Source organism: Aulonocara sp. 'chitande type north' Nkhata Bay, linkage group LG13 (genome assembly GCF_057382095.1).
Source record: "Aulonocara sp. 'chitande type north' Nkhata Bay isolate Kocher_YH1m ecotype deep benthic linkage group LG13, A_spYH_male_GT1.1, whole genome shotgun sequence".
NCBI lineage: Eukaryota > Metazoa > Chordata > Actinopteri > Cichliformes > Cichlidae > Aulonocara > Aulonocara sp. 'chitande type north' Nkhata Bay.
In genome coordinates, this window is record NC_141356.1 from 27,544,852 (window position 1) to 27,560,425 (window position 15,574).

The 15,574-nt window shown below is 39.0% G+C and overlaps 2 protein-coding genes across 6 annotated transcripts; both read left to right on the top strand.

Annotated features, from left to right (window-relative positions):
- The first annotated feature begins 10 nt into the window (after positions 1-10).
- Positions 11-7,153, top strand: zdhhc16a (zDHHC palmitoyltransferase 16a). 4 transcript variants are annotated; one of them, XM_086259597.1, is made up of 11 exons: positions 11-166; positions 1,074-1,331; positions 1,884-2,078; positions 2,177-2,265; positions 2,597-2,625; positions 2,736-2,869; positions 3,040-3,123; positions 3,223-3,308; positions 4,392-4,515; positions 4,661-4,731; positions 4,864-6,789. In XM_086259597.1, the coding sequence occupies exons 2-11, from the start codon at positions 1,098-1,100 to the stop codon at positions 4,964-4,966; spliced, it is 1,149 nt and encodes a 382-aa protein (XP_086115723.1). In that variant the 5' UTR covers positions 11-166; positions 1,074-1,097; the 3' UTR covers positions 4,967-6,789. The 4 variants fall into 4 exon arrangements, with proteins under 4 accessions (XP_086115723.1, XP_086115721.1, XP_086115724.1 ...); XM_086259595.1 differs by having other exon boundaries at positions 3,040-3,308; positions 4,864-6,794; XM_086259598.1 differs by lacking the exon at positions 3,040-3,123 and having other exon boundaries at positions 4,864-6,790.
- A 515-nt stretch (positions 7,154-7,668) lies between these two features.
- ubtd1a (ubiquitin domain containing 1a) lies at positions 7,669-14,661 on the top strand. Of its 2 annotated transcripts, XM_086259600.1 has the most exons (5): positions 7,669-7,967; positions 8,315-8,401; positions 12,793-13,020; positions 13,508-13,693; positions 13,813-14,661. In XM_086259600.1, exons 1-5 carry the CDS (start codon positions 7,916-7,918, stop codon positions 14,025-14,027), a joined length of 768 nt encoding a protein of 255 aa, XP_086115726.1. In that variant the 5' UTR covers positions 7,669-7,915; the 3' UTR covers positions 14,028-14,661. The 2 variants fall into 2 exon arrangements, with proteins under 2 accessions (XP_086115726.1, XP_086115728.1); XM_086259602.1 differs by lacking the exons at positions 7,669-7,967; positions 8,315-8,401 and adding an exon at positions 9,308-9,851.
- The last annotated feature ends 913 nt before the right edge of the window (positions 14,662-15,574 follow it).

Here is a 15,574-nt window from a genome sequence, read left to right on the forward strand (position 1 = left end):
TGTTCCAGCGCATGCGCATTAATTGGAGGATTCCGCTCTTAACTGTCACAGGTCCGTGATCCTGCTCCTCCTCGCTAATATGTGGCTATAATCCCGTTTTTTGTCTTCCTTTTGAAAATGTTGACGGGAGTGGTGGTCTCGGTGGGGGTCTCGTCTTCATAAAACAGTGAGTAAAAAAGAAATGTTGTAAAATATCAGTAAAATATGATGCACGGCGCGAGACGAATATTTGAAAAGGAGAGCAGTATGTGACATCCAAAAATAAGGGATTTGGGAGCGCTATGACTCACGGAGAGTATTCACAACAACATGTCTTATGGACACATTGAGTGTTACTTTATTCAGGGAGGTGACAGCTATGGCTGATCGCCATGCAGTGGTTTTTGGCTTGCTTGTCATTAACTGCAGGTGACCAGCCTACTCCACAACAAAAATCATTGTCCCCCTCACACCTTATCTAGCTGCCAAAAGCCTCCACCCAGACTCCACCCTGTCTGGAATGCAGCACAGCAAGACTGGTACATGTTGGAAACACATGTTCTTCTGGTTACCTGTGCATTTCTGTTGTATGTACCTGCAAATGCTCTGGCTCTTTCACTCACGCCTTTAGTCGTACCTAATGAAGTAGTTTAGGTGTCAGCTCTCTGAAACTGATATCACTAGCGGTCAAAACAAATTCACTGGGAAAAAGAAGTCCAAGTTGTCTGGCTCTGAAATTCACCTATTGGTAAGTCAGACATTGCTCAACCGAGCTGATTAGGGCAGACGTGTTCTCTCTTTTTCAGCTGCTGTTAACTATGTATTTATTTTTCTTATAGGTAAGAGTAAATGGAGTATCCTTGGGGCTTGGGTTGTTTGTTATCAACAAACTTATCATTTTCCTTTTGTGTTGCCAAATTGTGTTGAATTCCTTTTTTTATTATTCCTGTTGTACATATGAAATTTGTGTTAGACATAGCAGCATACACATTCCTCACATTTTTTTAAGTCTTGCACATCAGGTTGGGAGAGGTGTGGAAGTGAGAGTTTATGATTGACTTTCATTAATCGTAATGTTTTCTTTCTTCCTGCAGGTGCTTGCATTTTACAAATGCAGAATGCGGTGGTGTTCGAGCTCTGCGTTTCACCTGCTGCGCTGTGTGCGGCTGCGGTTGTGTAGCAGGCGGGGACAGAACAGGCTTCCTTTGTGGATTAGGGAAATATGGGCTTATATGAGACTGCTGGCAAAATCACTCTACTTTAACTCGCTCACAGACTCAGATGTGGTTTTTGACTCAGTCTTTGAACCAGTTTTCCTGACTGTGGATTACGTCACCCGGTGGTTTGGTCTGGTGAGTGTGCTTTTAAATGGTTACGAGAAAGTTGTTGTTGTTGTTTTTTTGTTTATTTTCTGGAGACCACTGCAGTGATGGAAAATAAGGACATTAACCTTCTTGGAATTGGTCAAAATATGATCTTCCATACACAGGTCACAGTTGTTGTTTGTGGTATAATAACAACAAACAATGACATTTTTTTTTTGTGAACGTCTGATTTTGTTAACTACCAAAGCTCCTATGATCACAGTCCCCCTAACTTCAGATAATCATTATTGGTAGTGTCATATCAAGTCTGCACAACAAACATTTCGCGGGGGCAATTCTCTTTCTTATTGGATAGCAACAGATCCTCATTCATTAAAATGTTTCAGATCTGGGGTGTAGACACTCCTGACCTAAATACAAGAGGGGGTAGGCACATACAATCTCTTTGATAGTAGCCTGCACCAAGGGTTTTGACAGTAATGAAAAAAATGTGTGTTCTTGGATGTAGCTTTAAATGTAGATCTAATGTGATTTCCTGCATAACTGCTCACATTGTCTGATCATTCTTTTTTCTTTAAGGTGTTTGTTTACCTGGTGGTGATACTGACCAGCTCCATCGTGGGGATAGCCTATGTGGTCTTGCTGCCTCTGATCCTCAACACTTACTCTCCTCCGTGGATCGCTTGGCATGTTTGTTATGGACATTGGAACCTCATCATGATTGCTTTCCATTACTACAAAGCCGCCAACACCTCTCCTGGGTATCCCCCTACAGTAAGATATCAGCTACAGTTTTTTTTTTTTTTTGTACTTTAAACTGGAAATTTTGTATTTAAAAAAACAAAACAAAACAAACTTTTATTTTGTCGTAGGAAAAACATGACGGTCCAGTTGTATCAGTCTGCAAAAAGTGCATTATTCCTAAACCAGCAAGAACACACCACTGTGGGATCTGTAACAGGTGAGTTTTTATCTGTTTTATTACATGTTAATAAGTATCAGGTGTTTGAATGTCAAAGCTAAAGTATGTTGGTGGTTGCAAGACCTTTAATGTGGCTACGTCAAATCGCAACATTCAAAATTAAGATGTTTTCATTGACAGTTGACTTCTTGTATCTCTAGGTTAGTTTTTCTAGTATTGCTATCTTCATTCCATAAAATCTTATCATGCTTTAAGTCTTCCCAGACTATTATTTTGCAGTTTGAGATATGATTAGAATACATTCCCTTAAAAAAAATCACACAACTAAAATACCAATTATCAAACTAATGTTTTTCTCTTGCTTTTGCAGATGCATTTTGAAAATGGACCATCATTGTCGTATCCTTTGTGCTGAATTTATTCCAGCTTATTATTTCAGAAGCACGTCAGAAAATGTATATGTTTATAGACAGAGATGGACATAATTTTCCTTAATGTCAGCACCTCAGCCTGGTTGAATAACTGTGTGGGCCATTTTAATCACCGTTACTTCTTCTCCTTCTGTCTCTTCATGACCTTGGGCTGTGTCTACTGTAGCATCAGTGGGAGAAACCTGTTCCTAGATGCATACAATGCACTCGAGGTGAGATAGTCGGGCTGTTGCTGCCTGTAGGTCTGCTGGTGCTTTGTTGTAGTTAGATTTGTTTTAAAGCCTCCATGTCTGGTGTCTTTCTCTTTGGGGCCTTAGCATTTCTTTATTGACTCTGCTTTTTTTCTGTCTTTAATGCTTGGGTTTGTGGGCTGTTCCATTAGCACTTCAAACATTTGGAATTGGAAAAGCCTGGAATACCGGTAACAGGGATGGGACTGCTTATAGGGCTTCTTCCTTCTGGCCAGGTAGCGCTTCAAAAGCCAACACACAGCATTATTGAGTTTATTTATTTTTATTTTTTTTCAGTTACTTATCTTTTTTTGTTTGTTTTTTGTTTTGGAAAGACCCACTATCAGACCCCTGCTCCTCCATACACATTTAAGGATAAGATGATTCATAAGAGCATCATCTACATGTGGGTCCTCACCAGGTAAAAAGTGCATTTTATGTTGCTTTTTCACACATACATGCAAGAAAAACTTTAATAACTGACTTACAAGGATTTCTGATTTCTCATTAAATGTAGTCATGTCGTGTTGTTCACAGTCAGGATTGGAACTTTCCAGTTCATTAGAAGTAAAATTTTAGTGGAGTAGAAAAAAAATCTAAATACTTGGGTATTCATCTATTCACAATAAGAAAGTGTGTACAAATAAATGGTAACAGCCAATCACCTGCAAAATTTGCAATTTTGCAATGCACTTGGATGTTCCACAACACGTCTAAGACACCGATCTGCATTTTATGGGTAGACAAAAAAGCACTAAGCATGGTGGAGCTAGCATCATGATTTGGAGCTGCTTTGTTAGGACCCAGACTGAGAATCCAAAACTGTGGCAAGAAACCTTTTCGGGAGAATGTCAGGACAGAAGCCTGACGCTTAGGAGAGGTTGGATAGTTACAACAAGCAAGTACACATGTAAATAAAAAAATAAACAACAGAACAGTTGAGGGGAAAAAACCCCCAGAGTGACAGTTAAAGACCTTAACCAGTTGGGATGGTGGCCTGGCTGTCCAGTTAAGACATGCAGAAATATTTACTGGTCCAAAGTTTTTGCTAAAGTCTGATTGAACTGCTAACTTAAAAGGGTTATTCAGCCTGGACTATGGCTTCTTCCTCAACAAAGGAATTAAAATGAGTTTTTCAGTCAAGTAATAGATTATATTTGTAATTGTGACATATTTGAATACATAATTTTAATAATCCATTCAAAAATCCTGGTAATTTCAAGGGGGTCACAAACTTCATTTTGAGCATTGAGCTAATGGATATTATTTAAAGATAATTACAAAGAAATATAAAAAAAATCTAACCATTGCTTTAGGAAGATAGCAGGAGGAAAAAAAGAAAGTGTTATCGGTCGAAGGATTCTGGGTATGTAATCTCACACTCGTTTTGCTTCTTACTTCTTGTTCAAAGCAGTAGGGTATAAAGGTAGAGTTGAATCAGAGCAGGATTGTTGTCTTTGTCATCCATGCAGAGGATAAAGTGAATTGTGCTTTGTTGTAACAGCACAGTGGGAGTGGCACTGGGAGCTTTGACCTTCTGGCATGCAGTTCTCATCTCCAGAGGAGAGACGAGTATTGAAAGACATATCAACAGCAAAGAAACAAAGCGGATGGCCAAATGGGGAAAGGTAGCCATGAACATAAATAAAATGTGAAGGTTATGTTGTGATAAGACATAGGAGACTTCAAATCCTCAAAATATATATATTTTCCTTTGGTTAAAGTGACGTTGGTCATTTGTAACATGTTCCTGTTCTTTTGTTTTTCTGTCAGGTTTACAGAAACCCCTTTAACTACAGCAGGTTGAATAACTGGAAAATCTTCTTAGGTGTGGAGAAGAGAAGGTTTGTCTCTCTCCCTCTCAGATTTCTGTTTTCTAAGAAACAGAAATCTGTTTTGTTTTCTGCACCTTATGTGACTAATGTTACCTTGTGCTTCTTGTAATTTCTGCTTTTGTTTTTGTCTTTTGGTTTTAGTCACTGGGTGACGCGTGTTCTCCTTCCCTCTGCTCACCCCCCACATGGTGATGGCTTGACGTGGGCTGTCTTCCCAGTTAAAAAGGATTTGATACCTGTATGACAGACTCTGCTAAGGCATCCATTCTTGTCTAATTTACCAGTCTTTTCTCTGTCAACCTACTTGATCGGGTTTGCTTAAAGGATTCCTGCTTGGTGGCTACACCTAAGTGAAAGGATTTACGTCAATCTCCGATACCTCAAAAAACTTGCTGTTGCATTGCTCTTGCTTCTGCAGTCTGTATTGCTCAACAAGGCAATGTGTCACAGTTTGTTCTGTACTGGGTTTTACTTAGTCTTACGAACTGGTTTTACTTGACTCTGAGCATGAATTCGATAGTTTTATAAGCCAAATATACTGACTGAACTGTTAAATAATTTTTTTTAAGCAAACCATCTCAGCTTCGACCTGAGCTGTTTTTTATTTAAAGGAAAAAAAGAAGAAGTAGCAGAAGAAAAACACTAAGGTCATGGACACATCGGGTTTATCTCGGCACCTCCGCCTGTCTTGTTTGCACACCCTAGTGTGATATTATCATTTGATTTGAACACTCACGGGGAATTGCAGTACCATTATGATGTTATTTATCGGAATTTTGTACGTATTAAGTTAATCTTTACAACATTAAATAAATTCTACATTGTTAATATTGTGTTTTTAAGGGGTACTGTCACTGTTTTATAACACTATACAGTAAATACTTAGCTTAAGCAGATTTCATCCTGATTGTAACCCTCGTTCACCCTGCTACTGCAAATCACACCCGCCCACTCACTGAAACACACACAAACACACCTGTCAATACACAGTCTCCCAGCAGATGTCAGCGTTTAACACGTGAAATATGGGCTTTGGACTCTTCATTGTTTAAAAGATCTGAATAATTGATAGTAAAGAGAAAGAAAAATCTTTTTTTTAAATTATTATTATTTATTTATTTCTGTAACAAGTGATAATGTGAACTGCTGAGAGAAATTACTGAGCTAGATTTATGATGGCTGTGGGCCGAGCTTAGCATTGCATGTATGGTACAAATTAGTTGTGGGCAGTTTTGACAGCTGCATATGCAACCAAATGTGTTTTTGTGAAGGTCAAAACAAGGTGAGGGAGATCGCGAGATGAGTGGCTTACATAATCTTTTAGCCCTCAGAGAACTGGATGCTCAATTCTATGTACTCAGTATTCAGGAATTATATGTCATGCCACTATGGGAGACTGAACCTTGTCCAAAACAAAACACTGATGCATCTCACCTCATCAGACACGTCAGGTTATTTATATTATGTGTTTCTTTTTTTACACTTTCTTGTGTACACTCTAAATGAACTAACGGATAAGCTGTGCTTTTTGTGCCAGGACTAAACTTGGCATGGATTACCATGTGCCTAGACAAGGATACAGCATAATCGTGACTTTTTGGGCATAGGAACACTAGACAGCCACCTATGGTGTCACCAGCTGGTGAGGTGCAAAAATGGAGTAAAAGCTATTTTTTCATTGCTCCTGATTAACTTTTAAAAGCTATAGCTTGTAAACACTGCTCATCATGAAATAAACCACTGATATAGACAGGAGACTACAAACTATAGGAAACTCTGGAGCAGGCTGACATTTTTAAAGCTTTTGTGACCTCTGTGATTCACTTGGGCGCACTGCTAAGAAAAACAGGTTGGGGATGTTGTCTGCAAATGTTAGCTCACAACACAATAACTTGTAACAGAGATGCCTTTATATTTGTGCAGGTGTGTCCTACAGGTGTGGGTTGATGGGAGTCAGTTGGTTGTAGAATGATGTTCACGCCCTGAAACTGTCACTGATGTCCTTGTATAGCAAATTTAGATATTTCAATGTGGACAGTCTGTGTGCTGTCACCTAAATATAGGAAAAAAATAAAAAATAAAAAAAATAAGATGCTTGCGAGAGGTCTACACACAACTGTCTGTGAGTGGTTCATTTTAAAATTCAATTCAATTTTATTTACACAGCGCCAAATCACAACAACAGTCCCCGATTATAAAAGTTAGAAAACGCAAGAATGTTACACACATTTACACATTTTATGCATTCATCCATAGTTATTCATAACTACTAATTACTCACAACACAAATACAGGATTAGTCAGGATTTAACATATTCACAGTTTGTGGACACCTTAGTCAGATGAGCTGTCCCACACTGATTTAGTGTTTCACACTTTGTTAGGCAACATGTTACTCAGATTCAGTGTTGTGGAGGGGAGCACCCACCCACCAAAATAGACCGAACAGGCTGTAAATTTCAGAAGCTTGATTCGTTTTTCTTCGGAAACTTTGTTGAAATAGCATATTTGTATGTGACAGATTGTGCACTTTCATGTAGTTGAAACTGTAGATAGATGAGTAACAGTTGTGCCGGTGGTGTTTTTCTTGAATTAACTAAAACTGCAGTTGTTTGTAGTAGAAATGTCACGTTTTATGGAGACCACAGTATAGCATCAATTAACCTAAGAATGATAAATAAAACTTCCGCCATTCATTTCAGAATAAAACCCCAGTTGAAAAATGTAACAATATATTGTGCAATAACCCAATAAATTCATTTTAAAGGTTTTGTCTTTGACAGGACTTATTTTAGAGACATTTTCCTGTCGTTTCAAACTCTAAATGGTGGTTAAAAGACGGCTAAATTATGTTTCAGCCATCCTATTATCCCGAAGGAGCGGTTTAGCAGTTTCCTGTCTTGTTCTGACGCGACCGCTCTAAGTTACGCATGCGTACAGACTGCAAGTCTTTAATTCTGGATCAGTGTGGACGGATTGTGTTGGTAGGCTGTGTACACTATGATTTGGAGGAAATGTGGATACTGATCGCATATTTTTGGAGAAACGGCTGAGATTTACTAAAGGCTCTGCAGAGGCCACCTGGACACATCGCCTCTGCACAGACACACTGGGTCTGTGCCTGTCCTCCTACTTGGCTGATTACCTCTTCTGCTGATCGTCGCGTGAGGCTCTAACTTCACCTGAAGTTCGGATGTGGCAGGCAAACTGCAGACGAATGCATAATCTAGCAGACTGGATTTCCGGTATGTAAAATAAATATATGCATTGATTTGGATTCATTAAAAAAAATGTAAGAGTGCAAAAACACAACTCTGGACGCGTGCGTGGGCAATAATCAGCTGGCATTAGCTTCAGGCGCGTGTCCCCGTCAGCTGGCGGTACACGTGACGTAAACACATCAGCTCGTCTGACCTCATAAGAACAAGGCGTGCTGAGCTGTCATTCCCTGATGGTGCTTTTCATATAAGGCACTTAATTTCACATCATTACCAACAGTTTATTTATGTGACATTATTGCACGTTCATTTCAAAGCGTTTATATTCGAAAATATGTAAAATATGACAGATTTCTCCTTGATCTGAAATGTAGGGACAGTGATGGGAGGCTGTGTGGGGAGGAGTAGGATGGATGGACAAGGGAGTGCCCGAAACTCGACAAGGAGCAAAAAACGCGGAGGTAAGAAGCTGGACATTGGCTTCGCAGATGTTGAAATAAGTGCAGCTTCATACTTAGGACATCATGTCCGCAAAGCACAAACCAGCAATGGCTTTCTCTACATCTTTGCTGACTTGCAGTTTGTGGTGATGTAACTCTTGAGCTTGAGTGACCCTTCTAATATTCCTCCTTGACCAGCACTTTTGTATTAAATTATTATTTTCCAATATTACCATCGCGGTAGGGAGATTACTGTATAGTGATGTATTTAAGCACATCAGTTAAACACTACATAATAATGGGACTTACTGTCATTGAATTCAACCAATACAACGAGACACTTTCTGCATTTTTATTTACACTACATATACATTCATGTAGCACCTGCCAGATGGGCTGTAAGATAAAGCCTCAGGGTTTCAGGTGTTGCATCCTAGCTACACCTTTGTTATTCTGAATACTTATAGTTTCAGGTGTTAAATGTGTCGTGGCTTAGTCATGTGTCTAATCTGGGTTTAAGGACCTGGCCTGATAGGACAGATTATATAAACACTGTTCAATCCATTCACAGAGCCTGTGTGCTGTGTGCTGCGCTAGACTGCCATTCATTATGCATTGAGCAGCAGCAGGAGCCTCAACAGAGAGTTTTTCAATCAGAGATTGACCTACTTGGTACATGATGTGCTTTATGTGCAAAACACATTCATATGCAGAAGGAAATACATTACCTGCAAGACAGGCATGACCTCTTAGACATTTCGATCACCATCATAAGCTCAGACCTCACAGTTTGGTGAAATTCAATGAACTGCCTCATTGTCAGTTGTGAGAAAGTAGCATCGTATTTCTATAATTATCACAGCCTTAGAAAAGAAAAAGAATCGCCTGTTCAGGACATTTCCTCGAAGTAGACATTGGCTTTCCTTTGAATCAGACTGTAATTGTCTGACAACGGTTTATTGTGTGCTAATAGGTTTAGCACTTTGCCTCTGAGTATTTTTATCCCAGCTCTAAATAGAGCTGATAGGATTAGGGCTCTTGTGTAAAGACGCCACCTTCTGCCAAGGACACTCAACTTGCTCTCCTCCTATATTCTACCTGTTTCCATGAATTGATTCAAAGTTATTTTGGGGTTGTGGTGTGTTTGTTAGTAGAAGGGGATAAAAGTGGTGGGGGATCAGTCATTTTTCAGCAACTGGGGAAATGTAACAATGATTAGCAGAGCTGTGATTCTTAGTCTGCGCAGCTTGGTGAACTAGATCAGGCATTTGTTTCTTCAAGCTGGTCCGACCGAGCGGAGACTGTCCTCTTCCTCGGGATCGTTCACTGTAGCTCATCGTTAAGGATTTTTGATGTACAGCAGTTTGGCGCATATCAAACCTCAGCGACAGAAGAGCAATGGGAGTACCAAACTCAAGGGAATACAATTACTATCAGGTTCCAAATTCCCCTTTGAAGATTTTGCTTAAAAGTAAGTATAGATTTTTGTCAGGGGTGGAAAAAGTTACTCTGGGTGCAATAAAATGCCCCAGAGGGGTATGTGTTATAGTCTTTACTAATGTTTTTGCTGTTATAATCCCATTATGTAGTGGTAATTGGTAAATTAGCATTTGAAGCGCAGCTGAAAAACTGATTTACAATAACAAATGAAAATCAAATTGTATCTTCAGTGCTGCCTTTGACTTTAATACTTTCATGATGATCCATTAAAGCCTGCTTTAATGGATCATCATTTTATTAGTTAAAACATTTAAGGTGTAAAAGCTGCAAAGCTTTTGCACCTTAAGTGCATCTTAAATGTATGAAGACTTTGTTGATCATTTTTTTACTTGCACAGATGTTGACATATCTGACTTTGTGTATTTTTCTATTATCTATTATACAGTTATTATGAACTTAGTATTACATGCACATTTTACAGTAGGTAGATACAACACTGCTCACAGATCCTGCTTATAGTGGTTGTTTAAAATGATATATAAAATCATACTGCATAAGCAGCAGGTCTACATTAGACCTTTTAATCTCATTCCTGTTATTGCAGAGATTTACTTGTACCATTCTTTTTTTCTTTTCTTTTTTTACTTCCACCTGCACATTTTAGCTCAGGAAAGTCAAACTTGCTCACTCGCTTCAGTTTAAAGTGCTAATCTTTCCAGGGAGCTAGTCTTACAGCTAAAGGACATGCTGTCAAATCTGATCTCCCTCTACGCAAACACTAACACTGACAAACTGAGTACAGCAGCGAGGTGGATGAAACATTTTTATATTTTGTAGGTCGTCATCACTAAGCACTGATTGCATCTGCTTCAATCTAGTAAACACAACCAAAGCAAAAATGCTTGTACATACTGTTATGTAACAAAATGTACAACCAGGAAATAAAATCTGGCATGTTTTGTTCTGCACTCTCATTCTGAAAGTCTTAGACTTGCACAATCCCAAAACTGTCACTGTGTATTTTCCCATGTCTACTGGCAGGGTCACTTGTTAGGATTCCAGACAAACAATCTAATTTGCATTTGTTTGGCTGGCATGTTAATTTAGTTTTGCATGTGTGCCTGGCTGCATAATCAACATTACACGGGCTAAAAATAAATGTTTTTGTAAGAGAAGTAAAAGCAAAGAATATAATAAAGCTGCAAACACTGGAACAGGGTGGCATCATTTTATATAGCTGTCTCTAGATTTTAGGGGTATTCTGCTCATGGGTTTAGAAGTGTGGGACAGTTCCAGTTTGCACGTCATTTTTAATGCATAAAGTGTAAATTATAAATAATATAAATGTCGTACTTCTGCGTGAAAGCTCAGGCTGAAAGTTTGATATAAATGAACTTGCAAAGCTTTAACATTCTGATGTGCTCAGGCTGGACATGTCTGTTTAATTCAATCCTAAGGGTAATGTGGGAGGAATATAAATCACATGAGACAGAATAAAGTAAACAACTTAAATGTAAAAAATTTTAATGAGTAAAAAACAGTAATAAATGGCAGAATAACTTAATAAGCAGTTCAAAAGAATACATTTAATATAACCATATGTGCTCATTTTGTTATCGGTCTTTAGGATTAAGGTGTCTATGTACAAATTTAATTCAACCAGACAAATTTTGGGGGAATTCACCAACTGAAATTAGCAAATTTGTCATATAACTCAAAACATAATTTTACATTGGAATTTAGTAACAATGTTTTGAGGCCTCTTGTACTGTGTGGTCAGTGTTATAATATTTCAGCTGGTTTCTAGATCAGTGCTACAGAAGATGTCTTTAATATCTATGTCTATTGGGATGTGTATCATTGCTAAATGTTATTTAAGATTTTATAAAGGCTTCCTTTGATCTTGTTGGAAAATCAGGTTTGAAAGGGACAAAACCACGCTTTGCAGCAGTTTGTAAACACTCCGTAATTCGATAAAGTGACAGTGTAATTGAGTTGTAGTGGCTTTGTGTTTGTATTTATGCGTGCGTGCAGTGGCAGATCTGTGTCTGTTGGCTGCCTTTCATTGGCTAAAGGGTTGTCATCTTTCTATCCAATGCCTTAAGGGATAGGCACAGATAAATCCTGTTATGTGGGACCTGCTTACTGCCTATAATCCACTGGTGTTTGCTTGTGAGTGAGCGCCTGTCCGTGCGCATGTGTGTATTACTGGCCACTGCAGTAATCCACAGCACTATAAATAATCACTTTGATTTTCCTTTCTCTGTGAAGCAAATTGACTTTTTGGTACACCAGTACTGCAGCTATACACCAATAGCTAGCAAAGAAACACCTGCAGTAGGTGTACAAAATACTGCTGCTGGAGCTCTGATTTAAAGAAAACGAAAGAACAAGACCAAAAAAAAGCGCATTTTGGTTACTGGCTATAGTCAGCCTATGCAGAAACTGCTAAATATCACAGATAGTGACTGTGGTGTGTGTGTGTGTACAAGGTATTAAGATGAGCTTTTTGTCCCTTTTTGTGTTTACATGACTCAAACCAAGAACATTTAATGCATTCAGTGCATTTATACCTACATTCTTTTAAGGACACTTCACATCAGAGTAAAACAAAAATATTTCCTGACCTTGGCTGTCTGATGTAATAGTACAGAGCTCAGGCGTTTTTTTGGAGCAGTGATGTCCTTATCCACTTTAGTAGACATCGACGTAATAAGTAGTTTACTACCAGATACCTGGATTCGCACCATGTAATCTCTTTATTATGTAATTAGAATAAATTAGCAACAAAGTTTTTTTCTTTGTTTGTTTGTTGTTTTACTTTTTATAAACTAGAAGTTGTTTTCAAAAGCGTAGCCCGGATTATTTCTGGGTCACAGTCTCTTGGTCATTTCTTAGAGCAGTCTGTAAAATTAGATTAAACACCTCTCTTTCTTTTTTTTTTTTTTACCCCTCCCTCTCTTTTTGTTAAGGACGCAATGAGCCTCTAAAGAAAGAGCGTCCAAAATGGAAGAGTGAGTACCCGATGACTGAGGGCCAGCTCAGGAGCAAGAGGGATGAATTTTGGGATACAGCTCCGGCCTTTGATGGACGCAAGGAAATCTGGGACGCACTCAGAGCAGCAGCCCTGGCTGCAGAGTGCAATGACCTGGAGCTAGCGCAGGCTATCGTGGATGGTGCCTGCATTACATTACCACATGGTATGCAAACACACATACACAAAATCCCCTTTGAGATATGAAAGCATAATTTGGCTATAAATTATACGCTGTAAGTGGACTAGACCTCCCATTGTAAATGCAGAGCTCACTGTAATCATTTGTAAAAGTCAAAGAACAGTTTGCTGAATCCCATCAACTGTGCAGAGATTACTGTTGTAGTAGTTACATACCGTAATAGTCGCAGTACTGCATGACCACTGTGAGTGGTCTGATGCACTGAAAGCCCTGGTGGCGTTAGCTGGAAAAAAAAAAAGCAGTCCTCACATAGTCTTCTCACATGCTCATCTGCTTTTAACTGCTACTAATGGAAGAAAAGTGATGCTCAGACAGGATTTCTTAACAGTTGAAATGAGGGGACATGTGTAGCTCAAGGTTAAAGTTGTGTATGTTGTGGAGAGGGATAAGGGTTTTTTTTTTTTTTGGTTTTTTTAACTGGTTGTTTATCTGGGTTATTTCTCTTCTGCAGGCTCTCTCACAGAGTGTTACGATGAGCTGGGCAACCGCTATCAGCTCCCAGCGTACACTTTAGCCCCGCCTGTCAACCTCATCACTGAAACATCCAGCGACAGCAAGGTTTCCGAATCGACGCAAAAACAATCTCAGCCCTCTCCGAGCAGAGAAGAGTTCCAGCTACGGGTGCGATTATCAACTGGTAAGACTTGGAATTATGCATCTGTATATCTCTAAAAATCACGTTATGCATGGATTGTTGGAAATGAGATTTTTTTTACCTGGATAAAAAGATCTGTGTCAACTCTACTTCTCCCTTAGGAAAGGATGTGCGTCTCACAGCCAGCATGGCAGACACCATCGCTGAGCTAAAGAAGTTACTAGAAGAACAGGAAGAAATTGATGTGTCCCGCCAGAGGTGGTTCTTTTCTGGGAAGCTTCTGACCGACAAGACTCGCCTGCAAGATACTAAAATCCAAAAGGAATTTGTCGTCCAAGTGATTGTCAATATAAATCCCTCAGTCATAACTAACTGAGGCAAATAAAGCAAGGTGAAGAAAAGATCATGAATGTGCCAGAGGTGGGCTGCTGGAACAGGAGTTGGTGACATTACTGTCCAGTTAATTCTGCGGTGGAATTTTGTGTACATTTTTATATAAAAATATATTGCTTTTTGTATTGCTCCTTTTTCTATTTTTCCTTTTTCCAAATGGGGAAAAAAGCACTGAAACACTTTAGGTGAAAAGTAGAGCCCTAAGATGCACATCCCAGTGTCCGTCTATTTGTGAAGCCATGAACTCACAGCTTTGTTGTTTACATGGGTTTCCCTTCTTGTCATGTTTGTTTGTTCTGGTGCTTATGAATAAATTAAATATGGTTCACCTCAGAATCTAGACAAAAATCTTTCTTTCTAACTCTTTTACTTTCATCTGTTTAGGTAGTAGAAACGTTCACTGTATGTTGTTTGCTCATGTGCACACTGTTTTCATTTCACTACTGTACATTCATGGTAAAGACAGGGAATGTAATGAAGGCACCTTTTTTAAAGGGAATAAGAGATGACCAGACTTGCTTTTTTAATTTTATCACTATGAACAAGAAGGTGTAGTTTGATGTACAAATATGATGCTCACTGTACTTGAATAACTTAATAAATATTATAAATTTAAAGTTGTTCTTTTCATTTATTTATTGGCACCAAGATCTGCAATTGGAACTGGATGTTCCCAATAAGGGTTGGACCCCCTTTTGCTGATGAAAATCTCTCAGTTAACTCACTGTCACTGTGGTCATAATATGGTTAACAATACTGAGGTAGGCGCTGACATTTAAATGATGCTCAGTTGGTGCTAAGGGGCCCAAAGTGTGCCAAGAAAATAACCCCCACATCATTACACGACCAGCAGCAGCCTGAATCATTGATACAAGGCAGGATGGATCCATGCTTTTGTGTTGTTTACGCTAAATTCTGGCCCTACCACTTGAATAACACGGTAGCAACCGAGACTCATCAAACCATGCAGCATTTCTATAATCTTTGATCGTGCAACTTTGGTAAGCCCGTGTGACTGTTCTTGCATCGCAGGATTGTCACCAGCTGGTCTTCTGCTGTTGTAGCCCATCTCTATGTTGTGCCTTCAGAGATGCTCTTCTGCATACATTATCTGAGTTATGTTACCTTCATGTCCTCCATTCTCCCTTGATCTCTGGCATCAACAAGACATTTTTGCTCACTAGATTTTCTTTTTTTCAGGCCATCATCTGTAAGAGAGATGTTTGTGTGAGGAAAATCCCAGCAGATCAGCAGTTTCTGAAATACTCATTCCAGCCTATCTGACACCAAGAACCACACCACCTTCAAAGTCAATTAAATCTCCTTTCATCCCCTTTCTGATGCTTGGTTTAAACTTCAGCAGGTCATCATGACCATGTCTACATGCCTAAATACACTGAGTTGCTGCCATGTGATTGGCTGATAAGATGTTTGTGATAAAGCAGTTGAAAATGTGTACCTAAAATGGCAGACGGGTGTAATGACTGGCTGTATTTTTGTATCATCGTTCTTTTTATATGGTTTTATATG

Coding starts and splice junctions, on each gene's coding strand:
- zdhhc16a (XM_086259595.1), top strand. CDS start 1,098: ATGCGGTGGTGTTCGAGCTCTGCGTTTCACCTGCTGCGCTGTGTGCGG. Junction 1,332..1,883: donor TCACCCGGTGGTTTGGTCTG/GTGAGTGTGCTT, acceptor TTTTTCTTTAAG/GTGTTTGTTTACCTGGTGGT. Junction 4,732..4,863: donor TTAGGTGTGGAGAAGAGAAG/GTTTGTCTCTCT, acceptor TTTTGGTTTTAG/TCACTGGGTGACGCGTGTTC.
- ubtd1a (XM_086259600.1), top strand. CDS start 7,916: ATGTGGCAGGCAAACTGCAGACGAATGCATAATCTAGCAGACTGGATT. Junction 8,402..12,792: donor AAGGAGCAAAAAACGCGGAG/GTAAGAAGCTGG, acceptor CTTTTTGTTAAG/GACGCAATGAGCCTCTAAAG. Junction 13,021..13,507: donor CTGCATTACATTACCACATG/GTATGCAAACAC, acceptor TCTCTTCTGCAG/GCTCTCTCACAGAGTGTTAC.